Genomic DNA, 12,655 nt, shown 5'->3' with positions numbered 1-12,655 from the left:
GAGATCTCTCGATATAAAAAAAGATCCATTCCGACCCCAAGAAAAGGATGAAGAGATTCTGAGTGATGAAACACCATATCTCTGTGCTATCGGGGCACTAATGTACCTTGCCAACAATACCCTATCAGATATTTGCTTCGCAGTAAATTTATTGGCGAGATTCAGCTCATGTCCAACAAGAAGACATTGGAAAGGTGTTAAGCATATATTCAGATATCTTCAAGGAACAATTGATATGGGGTTGTTATATTCTAATGCATCTAAGTTAGAATTGATCGGTGATGCAGATGCGGGATATTTGTCTGACCCACATAAAGCTAGATCTCAGACAAGCTATTTATTCACATATGGAGGTACAACTATATCATGGCGTTCGATGAAACAAACAATAGTTGCTACTTCTTCAAATCATGCAGAGATAATAGCCATTCATAAAGTCAGTCGAGAGTGAGTATGGTTGAGATCAATGACTCAACACATTTTGCAATTATGCGATCTTTCTGTGCAAACAAAGACTCCAACAATATTGTATGAAGATAATGTTTCTTGCATAGCTCAATTAAAGGGAGGATATATCAAGGGAGACCGAACAAAACATATTTCACTTAAGTTCTTTTTCACACATGATCTTCAACAAAATGGTGAGATAAATGTTCAACAGATTCGTTCGAGTGATAATCTTGCTGATTTATTCACTAAGGCATTGCCAACGTCAACATTTGAGAAGTTACGATATAAGATTGAAATGATTGGTCTCCGAGATATCAAATAAAGTTTTCATCAGGGGGAGTAAAATACGCGTTGTACTCTTTTTTCCTTAGCCAAGGTTTTGTCCCATTGGGTTTTCCTGGTAAGGTTTTTAATGAGGCAACACGCAAGGCGTATTACAAGATGTGTGTACTCTTTTTCCTTCACTAGGCTTTTTCCCATTGGTTTTCCCTAGTAAGGTTTTAACAAGGCACATTATCTATAAACATCCAAGGGGGAGTGTTATAAAACCATTGAATTGTGGATGTTTCTTTTCATCAACAACATAACGTAATGAATCTATTTAATGTAAGACTTAAAGTTGTGCTAACGTATTTGGTTAAAGGATGTAAAAGGGTGTTTTCTAAATCCTATAAAAGGGTAGTCTTTTCACCCTTATGAAATACACATTGAAGAGTTCAAAGAATACTTCTACTTAATATTTCTATTTGTCTTACCTCCTTGTTTAGTATTATAATATTTTGCTCTCATTTTACAACATATATATATATATATATATAGTGTTTAATAGAATATAATAATATTTATTTTGATTAATGTGTATTTACATTTTTACCCTTAAATGTTACTCCCTCCATTTCATATTAATTGAATTTTTGAGCCATTTTCCAATTAATTTAATTGTTCAGTTTTCAAGACTACTTTTAGAGTGTTCTTCCAATTTTACCCTTTATTTGGATTTTCAATGTGATGACTTCAATAAATTTGACAATAATTAATAAGGATAAAAATGGAAAATTATGTTCAATTTATGTCTTAATCTACTTATCTTAAAGGATGTGAAACACCTCAAAAATTCAATCAATATAGAATGGAGGGAGTATGATTTTATAAGGACATTTTAGTAATCCAACTTAAAGAGATCATAAAAATAATCAAAAATAAACTCACTAGATACAGTGTATTGGAGATAAATATAATATATTTAAATGCAATTCAATTAAAATACGTAATTATTGGAACAATGAATGCATTGAATAATTACTACTTCATCTCCACTATTGACTTGACACATCCCCTAAAAACAATAAATAATAGGGGTAATAATATTTAATAGCAAGGGTAAAATAGACACAAAAGATAAATTATCTCTTGATTTTCTAAACTGAACAAGTATTGTTGGATAATTATTTTTAATATAATGGACAACTATTATTAGTCCGAGCGAATATCTATGCTAGCGGATTCTATGTTGTTTGCTCATTTGAAATTTTCCTTAAATGAGTCTTTACTCATTCACCCATTAAAGATAATTGCTAATCATGAGGCCTTTATTTTTTTAGAAGTTGGTCAAAAATTATGATTATTGCTAATGTCTATTTCTTGAAGTGAATCGTTTTCAATGCCTTTATGGCTTTTTAGTCTTAAGAGATTAAAGATGATCATTCTTTCTATAAATCTTCTTCAAGTACTCATGGTTTGTGTGTGGAAAAAGAGAGCATTATTCTTATTCTTCTAATTTTCTTTTGTCGGATTTTATTTATTTATTTTTGTCAATTTCGTGCTCCTTACTTTATACTAGAAGAGTATGTTGAATTTTAGGTAGTGAGTGAAATATCCTTAAGAACAGTGTTGTTAACACGCCTCAAGCTCTAAAGATTCTCTACAAATTGTGTGGTCAAGTATTTTTCGTAAGATTTTCAACCATGCAAACCTCTCCTATAATAGGTGTGGTTCAATTTTTACTATCCCTTTTCTCCTTTTCCTAAACCTCCAATGTATAATTTTTTTTTAAAAAGAAATCCAGCATTCTTGTCTACTTTATACTACATCTAATTTTGGCTTCATTTAAGTCGATCACTTTTATTTAATTAATTATGTGTTCAATAAAAACTAAGTAAAATGATAAAGTAGCTAGGGAGAGAAACTAATCTCCCGTATTTTCATTAAATTAGGTTTGACCATAGATTTTAGATAAGATTTTGAAAGTTTTATTTTCAATAAACATTTGACCATAAATTTTGAATCTCAGTTTGAAATCTATCTTCAAAATATTTCAAGTTCCAAAAACAGTTTTCAGGAGAAATTCATTTTCACCTCACAAAGTGCAAATTCTTCGCAAGTAAAATCATGATGAAACACAATTTCAAAACTCAAATATTCAGAGGTTGTATTAAAATTTTGATCGGTTATTAACATGGTAATGGTAATTGCCCCTGCCACTACCGGAAGTGATAATAATAAAAATCGGAATGCTATTCTAGTCACTAGAAGGGGCTGCACAAATAGAGGTGATCTATGCATAGTCTTTCGCTTTTGCCAGATCTAGAGAGATACTACAAGTCCTCCGTCCCAGATTCCGTCCCAGATTCCATCTCCACGGCCATCCGGTACTACCAAAACGTCTCGTGCTTACGTTATTGTTATTGATGGTAAGCTTCAACTTCAAAATCAATGGTCACACGAGCACTAAGAAAGCAAAATGTACAAAAGGTGAAAGCATTTCCTTCGATTAAAACTGAGGAAGATTACACTTGTACAAGTTTTACAACTTACAATGATACATCAGACATTTTGCACATCAATTTTTCACTTTCTGTATGTTTTCAGTTCTTACCTTCATTACCATGGCCTATTTTCATGACACTATATGCTTCAACACCAAGAAAAACAAATAAAATAACTTAATGAACAGGATTGGTGATCTTCCACCTTTCCCTCACCCCACCACCCTTTCTCTAAAGCCATGTTAAATGTCATCAAATGCTTCGAAACGAACCAAGAAAGAAAACGCCACGAGAACTAGAGAATACAAATGAACATTTAGTTGTATTTAGTCGATCGACCTCAACTTGTTTGGATGCATTCAACTCTCAATGGCATTAGTTGATGAGGCCGGTGGTGACCGCGAGACCTGGTTTTGAGTTTGAGACTCGGCCTGCGCCTGGGGCTGTTTTGTCTGCTCGGCAAGTCTGTTCATTCTTTCAAGCAGTTGGGTTGCTTTTCGTCTGCCTCTTTCGGTTCCATTTTGTACTAAATCCGTCAAAGGACCTATCAAACCAAGTCGCTGTGCTTCGACCAGATGATGTTGGTCCCCAGAGCAGAGGTGTACTAAAACTGCAGCAGCATTTTCTTTGTTTCTGGGAGAACCATTTGAGATCACGTCTACCAAAACAGGAACCGCGTCTGCAGCTCCGATAGCTGCCTTCCCTTCTGGATGACTTGACAAGATTGCTAATATAGCAAGTGCTTCATCAACCATACCACCTTGAGGTTTTGTGAGCAGCTGCATCAATGTAGGTACAACTCCAGCCCTTATTGCCCTGCCCTTGTTCCCTTGATAAATGCATAGATTGAAAAGTGCTGTAGCCGCGTCTTTCTTTCCCCTTTGTGTACCTTCACTTAGTAACGCCACAAGCGGAGGAATCGCTCCTGAAGAACCAATGGTGACCTTATTTTCATCGATAACTGAAAGGCTGAAAAGGGTGGCTGCTGCATTTTCACGTGCTTCCATGCTCCCCTTCCTGAGTACATGAACAATACCAGGCACTGCCCTTGAAGTTACGATGTGTCCTTTATTATTCTCACATATGGAAAGGTTGAGAAGTGCTGTAACAGCATGCTCTTGAGTTCGAGAATCAGGTGTGGATAGAAGATGGACTAGCAGAGGAATGGCACCAGCTTCAGCTATTGCAACACGGTTATCAGTATTACGCTTAGCAAGAAGGCGGATTTCACCTGCAGCAGAACGCGCCTCTTCGGGGCTACCAGATTTGAGCTTTCTCAGGAGATTCTCTATCATCGAGTGTTCAGCAGGAGTGCATGCAGATGCAGACTTTTTGGGTGGAGAACTGCCTGGTCTTTTAGGTGGTTCAATCCCATTCGCTTCACACCACTGTGCTATAAGGCTACGCAATACATAGTTGGGTGTCAGAGATTTGCTTGTGAGGGCTTGTTGAGTCTTGGGACAAGTGCTATGTCCAGCTTCCAGCCACTTCTCAATACAAGATCGTTCATAGGTCTGCAGTAAAGTAAAATATTAACCTGGTAAAAATGATAATATGGAAATTCCAACTCCACCTTTAAATGAAGTACTATTATCTAGTGGAAATCACATGTGTTGTTTCTAAGGACATGAATGAAGGAGCCGTCACTAGCGTGAGAACAGTAGTAGGAGATACAAAGGAGTTTCCTATAGCAGTGGGTCTGCACCAAGAATCGACATTGAACCCTACTTGTCTTTAGTTATGGATGAGCTAACCATCAAAATACAAGATGAGGTCCCATTACTATTTGTTGATGATCTTGTGTTGATTGACATGACCAGCGACTGCTTCAACCAAAAGCTTGGACTATGAAAAACTACTTTAGAGAGTATGGGTTTAAGGACAAGTAGAAGTAAGCTTGAATACATGCACAGCAAGTTCAGTTAACATGAAAAGAGGAAAGTTGAGGTAAGACTACACAGTATTGCGGTCCCAAAATGTAAGCAATTTAGATATCTAGACTCGTTATTTCAAGAGAATGGAATAATAGATGATTTATAGAATTTAAGCCGGATGATTGAAATGGAGAAATGTTATCGGAGTGTTATGTGATAGAAGGAAGCCTACCAAAGTCAAAGATTAACTCTACAGAATAATTTTAAGACCGAAAATATCATATGGTAGTGAATGTTGGGCCGCTAAAGTCTAAGATATCCACAATATAAGTGTTGCATAAATGCAAATGCTAAGATGGATGGCGCGCATACAAGATTAGATAAGATAAAACTGATCAGCCAGAAGGTGCAAGTGGCAGGTATTGAGGATAAAATGAGAGGTCACTTGAGATAGTTTGATCATGTCTTGTGTAGACCTACAGATGCACTAGTTGTAGGTATGAAACCATGGTGACAGAAGGTATGTAAAGGGGACGAGATAGACCTTAAATCACATGGAAGTGAGTCATAAGACCTATAATTTCTTGAAATCAATGCAAACTTGAGTAAAGACAAGGCACAATGGAGAAAAAAGATCCATGTAAGTGATATCTACTAGTTGGGAATAGGTTTTAGTCTTGTTAGAGGACTTCGAATAATAACAGCATGATTATTATTACTATTACTACTACTACTACTATTACTACATTTACTTACATAGGTTTAACTTTTTTCACTTGATTCATATAGCCGACCCCAAGTTGTTTGGGACCAAGACATAGTTGTTGTCTTGTTTCTATTTATGTTTGATCAGCACATATGAACCAACTGACTAATATGTAACCTTGTTCATACATGGTTTACACTTTTGCAGCTCTTCCCTAGAAAAAGCTATGCCCACTAGTTGATGTGATGGTTCTTTTTTCTTTTTCGATAACTAGTAGATGTGATAGTTCTTCAAAATCATTTCTTAAAGGCAAAATACATAGATAGGATCAAATAGACACACTGACCACTTAGACATATCTACTTGGCAAAGATGTGTGCCTGGGATATTGCGTGTATTTTAGTTAAATGTGAGTGCATGAGGCCTTCATCAGACCTTTTCCTCTCCTTTTTAGAAATTAAATAAATTTTGTACGGGGTTCCATACTGCATTATCATTTTTCCCTCACTCAAAATCTCCCAACAATAATACCCATTCTTTTTCACCCAAAATTCCATGTGAACCTTCCTCATCCTAACATCAGTAGCTCTACCACCTTTCACTATAATCCTCCACCTCTCTTTCAACATTGACGCAAAAAAGAAATTAAAAAAAAACCTCACATTGAGTTCAGACATGGATAACCTTCAAGATCACTGGATTCAGCCTCTCTTTTTAGCCTTTGAGCTGGTCTAGTTCAAAGTAAGGAAAAAGATTTTTTTCTTTGAATGTATTTCTTTATTTGTTTATACCACGTGTCAAATTATTTATTGCGAATTATAAGTGTTGTTCTTTAATTGGTTCATTTGACACGTCATTGGCAAGTGTAACTCACACATAAGGTCTGCTGGACTTGGGTGTTTATAAGCAACAGTTTTTCCGACTTGTATCTGGTCATACTGATAGTTAAAAAGTTTAAGTAATCGTTGGAGACAACTTATAGGGGCTATCTATGTATTTTTCCTTTCTTAAATACGCATATCTAATACTGCTGCCTAAATGAAACATAGAGATTAGAGATCTGCAGCAATCACTGATGAACTATAATTCTGACAGACAACTAAGAAGTTCACATAAACACAAGCAAGATACTAGTTATATATCATCGTAAAAGTATGACGGGATGAAAAGGAAGAATCTGGTAATAGCATCTTTCTGTAATGAAAGAACAAGAAATAGATAGTTTCAACTAAATTTTATACCAATAGGTTAAAAGGACGCAGCATCAATACCTGTCCAGTTGAAACAATGACGGGATCTGTCATCAACTCCAAGGAAATAGGGCAACGAAAATCATCCGGTATAACTGGGGCCTTCTGGCTTCCGTCTGCAGATACTTGTCCACTAAAATTTGAAGACTTATCTCTTCCATAAGCATCAATGTTTGGATTCTCAGTCTGTACAAAGTCCTTGATTTTCTTCAGTAGCATTGACATCTTCTCTATTCTCTCCTCGGGATCTCCATCAGTAGCAATGACCATTTCATGCAAAGCTAGTGATTCTTGTTTAAGGTCATCTAACTCGGTCAGCTGTAGCTTATCAACTAACCTCCTTAGGACATCTTGATCTACAGCGGCGTCATTACTCCTGCTATAAAGAGACAGCAAATCTTCATGCAGTTCAGCATCAGGTGTTTCAACCCTTCCTTTGGCTCTTTGGAACTGAGAAAGGACAAGTGCAACCTGACAGCAGAAGAAGTTAAAGATGGTGAAGAACTGCAGATGAAATGTGTTTAACCGTAGACCATTTATTCCATCATGAGCTCAGGTACTTATATTGCTTCTTCCAGAAAAATCTCCCATTTTGGAATGAAGAGACAATTAGAAAATGATGTGTACCTGTTCTTTAACTTCGTCGGATATTTCAAGCTTTTCATAATAAATTCCATTCAAAGCTTGTTCAAGCTGGGATGTCAGCTCTTGAAATTTATTCATGATATGCTCCATTTCTAGCACCTGCAAATAGACACCATTTACTTGAGTATTTATATAAAATTGTGTAGGACATTGTATCGCTGATGGTTCAAAGAATCTCACTGCATTCTACAAGGATTAGACATCCTACATGCAAGGAACACATAACTCACAATGAAATAGAAACTGCATCATACAAAATGCCAGCTTTAATTCAAAATTGGTTTCTGAGAATATCATTAGGCAATGCAAATTGTGAATCACCAGATGAAAGCATCACATCTCTTGACATCCTAAAGATCGAGTCAGTTTATCGTGTTTGGATATCAGGTCAATCAAGTAGTTAATGTAAAGTTCACGAGGGACCACATTCCTAAAAGTTAATTTCTCCAAGAAATCTTGTGGCAAAAGAACAGGATCATCCCTAAGAGGCTACGAAGAACAAGTAGTGAAATTTCTCCAAGAAATCTTCAGTCGTAAGTTAGAGAAAATGACCCTCCTTCCAGTAGTGTTAGATTAATGTATCATACGAGCATCCTGAGTAGGAATTGATTATCTAGATGTGAGAACACATGGAGATTTCAACTGAAAAGTTGGAAGCTAGACCATCAACCATGTGGAAATCAAACTTCCCGAAAAGTTTGAATGTTAAGTCTAATCAAGTAATTGTGTGTTGTTGCATTATTAATTGCTTGCAATCCTGAATCTGGTATGCATTATGGATTATCGAAATCCATCAGCATCGAGGATTACAGGAATCCAAAAGTACATCCAACATTAAAGCCATGTGAAACAAAATCAGAGTCCACAAGTGAGCCACATTTATTAATAGAATCTTCAACCGTCTAGCAAACATAGTTGGCAGGATCCATTATCCATTTACTGTGTATTCCCATGTACGAAGAGAGTATTACGAGGGTCAAAATCTATAGGTGGCATGGATGACTCAAATATAATAAATGGCTGCACACTAAAAGGACAGAAATACAACCAGAGCCAACACTTCCCATACACAGATTGAGTTAGTGTAGACTGTAGAGCCAACCTACTCGAGACTAACTTAAAGAGAAAATCTCTACCATAATCACGAAAAATCTTAGTTTACTGGCAGCAACAACAATCGTTATTATAAAAATGAAAAAGAATATTTCATTCACCTTATAAGTGTACTCACTTATCCTTTGTAGCTAATTTGCAACATCATATCACGAGAAAAAGATCAAAATTGTCCCTTATCTTTGAGTTTAGATTCAAAATGATCCATTATCTTTGACATGGAACACTAATAATCTTTCTTCTTTGACAAGATGATGCATTTCTAGTCTCCTCCAACATTTTCTGTCTATTTGTTACTGTACTTACTGTTTCTTTTCTTTTCCTTTGTTGGAGAAACCATGTGTGGCCTAAAATTGTACCCCGTAAAGCTATCTTAATCCATTAAAGGCCTAGTACAGTTATGCCAACCCATCTAGCTCCAGGGAGGTGAGACCGGAACTAAAGCCCGGATAAGTCCTCATCTATAACTGCTTCCGGTGAATCCAGGATTCTCTCCGTCAGTCACTCACACATGTAATGGTTAAATATGCTAATAAATGATAATGGTCATTATGAGAGCCGGAATACGCGGGAAATGTTACTTAGGGTTAGGTCATAAATACATCCCTTCCCCTCACTTCAAACCTATCTGATTTCATCACAAGAACTACTTTACTCTCTGAATTGAAACGCAAGCTCTTGGTTTTCCCAGTGATGTTGCTAGACAATTACGCTGGAGACGATTAAAAAGATTCTCATTTTCTCTCATATTCACTATTTTATTGTTTGTTATTATTGCTCATCGCTTGATCATATTCTTTAACAAGTAATGTAGCATTAAAAACATACTATTTGGTCATTATAATTCAATTGTTACTTTAAGACTCGGATTTAGGGGTAAACAATGATTTTACCATAAAAGTAAGTCCATTTATCTTTATTTTCTTCTTGTTGCTCACGTTTTTTAAGTGTAAACCGAATCAATAGAAAAAGATACAATTAGCATTCTCGGCAAGATTTCAAGTATCAAACTGTGTTTTGCTGATCAACTTGCCAAAACTAGCACCAGAATCTTAGTTGCGCGGACTCTTCACTTTTGATGCCGCACCCGTCTCGGATTCTTCAAAAATACACTACTTTTGGCGAATCCGACACGCACCCGTTGGCATTTTTGAAGAGTCCGAGCAACATAGACCAGAATTAATATCATCAAATCACAAAACTTAAATACCCATGTGAATAGTGGTTAATAAAAGTGTAAGCATTTCCATAATCCATATTTTGTATATTACTGTATTTCTTAATTGGGTTCCCTAAATTTTAAATTTGCAGCTTTGGTTGTTTTACTTTGGTAAGTTTCCTGCGAAGAAAAATCATAAATTTTCCTATTAGTGATAGATGGAAAATGTTGGAGGAGACCGAAAATGCACCATTCTTTGGCAAAGAAAGAGGACTATTAGTGCTCCAATGAAAAGATAAACGGATTATTTTGAGTCTAAACCCAAAGATAAAGGATAATTTTGGACCTTTTTTCTTTGTCACCGATCTAGTGATTTATAACTAGAGGAGTTTATTTTGTCATTTGTCCTATCTTTGGTTGACAGAGTTACATGATACCTATCGCTGAGCTGGCATGTATCACATGGAATTAGTGAAGATGTGACAAGCTGGCTCAGACACCACACCATGGATACCAAAAAGAAAAACTAGAGGAATTTATTTCGCCATTTGTACTATCTTTAGTGCACAGAGTTACCTAATACATGTTGTTCAGCTGGCAGGTATCACGTGGAATTAGTGAAAAATGAGTCAGCTCAGGTATCTTTCATGTGAAGATGCGCCAAGCTGACTCAGACACCACGGATACCAAAAAACGGAGGAATTTTAGAAAACAGTGAAAAAAAAATCAAATCTTTTCCAGAGGTTTCATCTCAAAATTCTTCAATGTGGAAATTAAACTAATCAGAAACAAATCCATCATTAATCCTAAAAAAATCAAACAGAAAATGTAAAGAATTTACTACCATTAAATTTGTTACCCAATCATTTCAGCAAATAAACAATTTTTTCACCAAATTTCAAACAGAATCAGTTTAACGAACTTCAATTAATTTCAAACAAAATCAAACTGAGAAAATCTAAACAAAACCAGCTGAATTTAAACTTGTAAAAATTAAACATACGCACCAGATAAATCTTGCTGCCTTCGCTACCAAATTTGAGCAATTCCTTAGCAGATTCAAGAGTTTCTTTTAATGAAATCAACGATTTCATAGATTCAACTGGTAATTTCTCTTTGTTATCACGAATCTCTTCGAACATTGGAGTCAACAACTTGAGCCTTCTAGCTAAATTACAGAACTGTTTCTTCACCGAAATTTTATAATCCGATATGTTTGATATATCATTAACTATTTCAATCAACTTTTTAGCTACTTCTCCTTTATCTTCTTCTCCCATTGCTTCAAAGATCCAAAAAAATTCAAAAAAAAAAAAAGTAAAAATTTAGAAGAATCAAATGAATGTTTGATTTTGCTGCTAAATTTGAAAGAAAAGGTCGCCGGAGATGGTCGACTCCATGAGTTAGAGAGAGAAAGTTGAAGAGAAAAAATGGAGTTTTTTTTTAATTTGAGTCTATGGAATTGAAAGTTTGAGACTATAGAGAGAAATGGGGACAAGGAGGTGAATTATTTTTTTATTTTATTTGTGTATATTATTTTTTTTATATATTTTTTTGGTTTGTGGCTCGGCTTGAGATGTTATTGAGTTGGCTTGACTAGGGTTAGATTTCGAGATTATTCCTTTTTTGGCTTAACTAGGGTTAGATCTTCAATGCTTAAGTCTTAACCAAGGGTTTTAATGAATGATAATAATAATGTACACTTTTTTTTTTCATTTTAGCAATTCCTTGTTTAGGGTTTATAAGCAAAAAAAAAAAAAGTGAAATAGGGTGTACGTAGTATTTCACGTTCATGTATAGGGTTAGGAAAAATTGAAATGTGATTTTATGTTCATGCAGAGTTGGAAATAAGATGCAGACAGTCTATTCCGATTAAGAATTGTTTTTTTATTTTATAAGTTCTTCTTAAAATTTTAAGAATAGGTTACTATTAAGTGAGTCAGATGATTGATTATTGCATTCATAATTTAAACGAAAGACTTGATTGTCACTAATAAGATTGAAATGGAGGTTTAGGTTTTCTCAGTTAGATGGGTGGAATGTTCGCGATAGTTGTCTGTTTGATCAAGTTAAGGATTTGTTTCACCTCTTCACGCAGATAAACGTAACAATCTTTTGTAGTAAATGGGTGATAAGATCATCATTATGATGGATTTTTGTTTCCCTGAGCGATAGCTTCTGAGTCTCGTAGAGTCATGTTAGTTATTTCAGAGTCGTTTTTTGTTTGTTTTATCTTTTTATTTAATTAGAAGTGTGCTCAGAAAGAAAATGTTACACTTGCTAGTGAGTTGAAAATCTGAAATATAACTTTAAATTGAATTCGAAAGTTTCTTGACCAATCACTAATTTTTAAATAATGTTGAAAAAAATTTAGAGAAAAATAAATATCTTATATGATCAAGCGGGTCTTTTAAGTTTTTCTTTTCTCCACTTACTTTTTCCACAATTATCTTAATATATATAAGTATTAATATTAATATTAATATTTTTGCTTAGCTGTAGACAGGAAAAAATAATCGTAATAGAGCTCGGCTTAGCAGCTTAAGTTTTTGTGTTTCTGACTGAAAATAAAACAGCGAAAGTTTATGTTTGGGATTTTAGCTGTAACCGTTTGCCAGGTCAGTATGAGTTTGGTCCTAAAAGACACAGAGCTATAAGCTCTTAAAAAATAAAAAATATAAAAAAGACAAAAG

The 12,655-nt window shown here is 35.1% G+C and overlaps 1 protein-coding gene across 1 annotated transcript; it reads right to left on the bottom strand.

Moving 5' to 3' along the window:
* Nucleotides 1-3,193: 3,193 nt before the first annotated feature.
* LOC102591903 (U-box domain-containing protein 13-like) lies at nt 3,194-11,448 on the bottom strand. The gene is made up of 4 exons (XM_006348934.2): nt 10,970-11,448; nt 7,673-7,789; nt 7,067-7,516; nt 3,194-4,729 (listed from the first exon to the last, which is right to left on the bottom strand). Exons 1-4 carry the CDS (start codon nt 11,240-11,242, stop codon nt 3,575-3,577), a joined length of 1,995 nt encoding a protein of 664 aa, XP_006348996.1. The 5' UTR covers nt 11,243-11,448; the 3' UTR covers nt 3,194-3,574.
* Between the last annotated feature and the right edge of the window lie 1,207 nt (nt 11,449-12,655).

The sequence above is a fragment of the Solanum tuberosum genome, unplaced genomic scaffold (genome assembly GCF_000226075.1).
Source record: "Solanum tuberosum cultivar DM 1-3 516 R44 unplaced genomic scaffold, SolTub_3.0 scf00101, whole genome shotgun sequence".
NCBI lineage: Eukaryota > Viridiplantae > Streptophyta > Magnoliopsida > Solanales > Solanaceae > Solanum > Solanum tuberosum.
This window is presented reverse-complemented; position numbering and strand designations above follow the sequence as displayed.

Excerpts from the sequence above, each read along its gene's own strand:
- LOC102591903 (XM_006348934.2), bottom strand. The coding sequence starts at position 11,242 with ATGGGAGAAGAAGATAAAGGAGAAGTAGCTAAAAAGTTGATTGAAATA. Across the intron at positions 7,517-7,672 it reads CCGACGAAGTTAAAGAACAG|GTTGCACTTGTCCTTTCTCA; the intron begins GTACACATCATT and ends TTCTGCTGTCAG. Across the intron at positions 4,730-7,066 it reads TCATTGTTTCAACTGGACAG|ACCTATGAACGATCTTGTAT; the intron begins GTATTGATGCTG and ends ACTTTACTGCAG.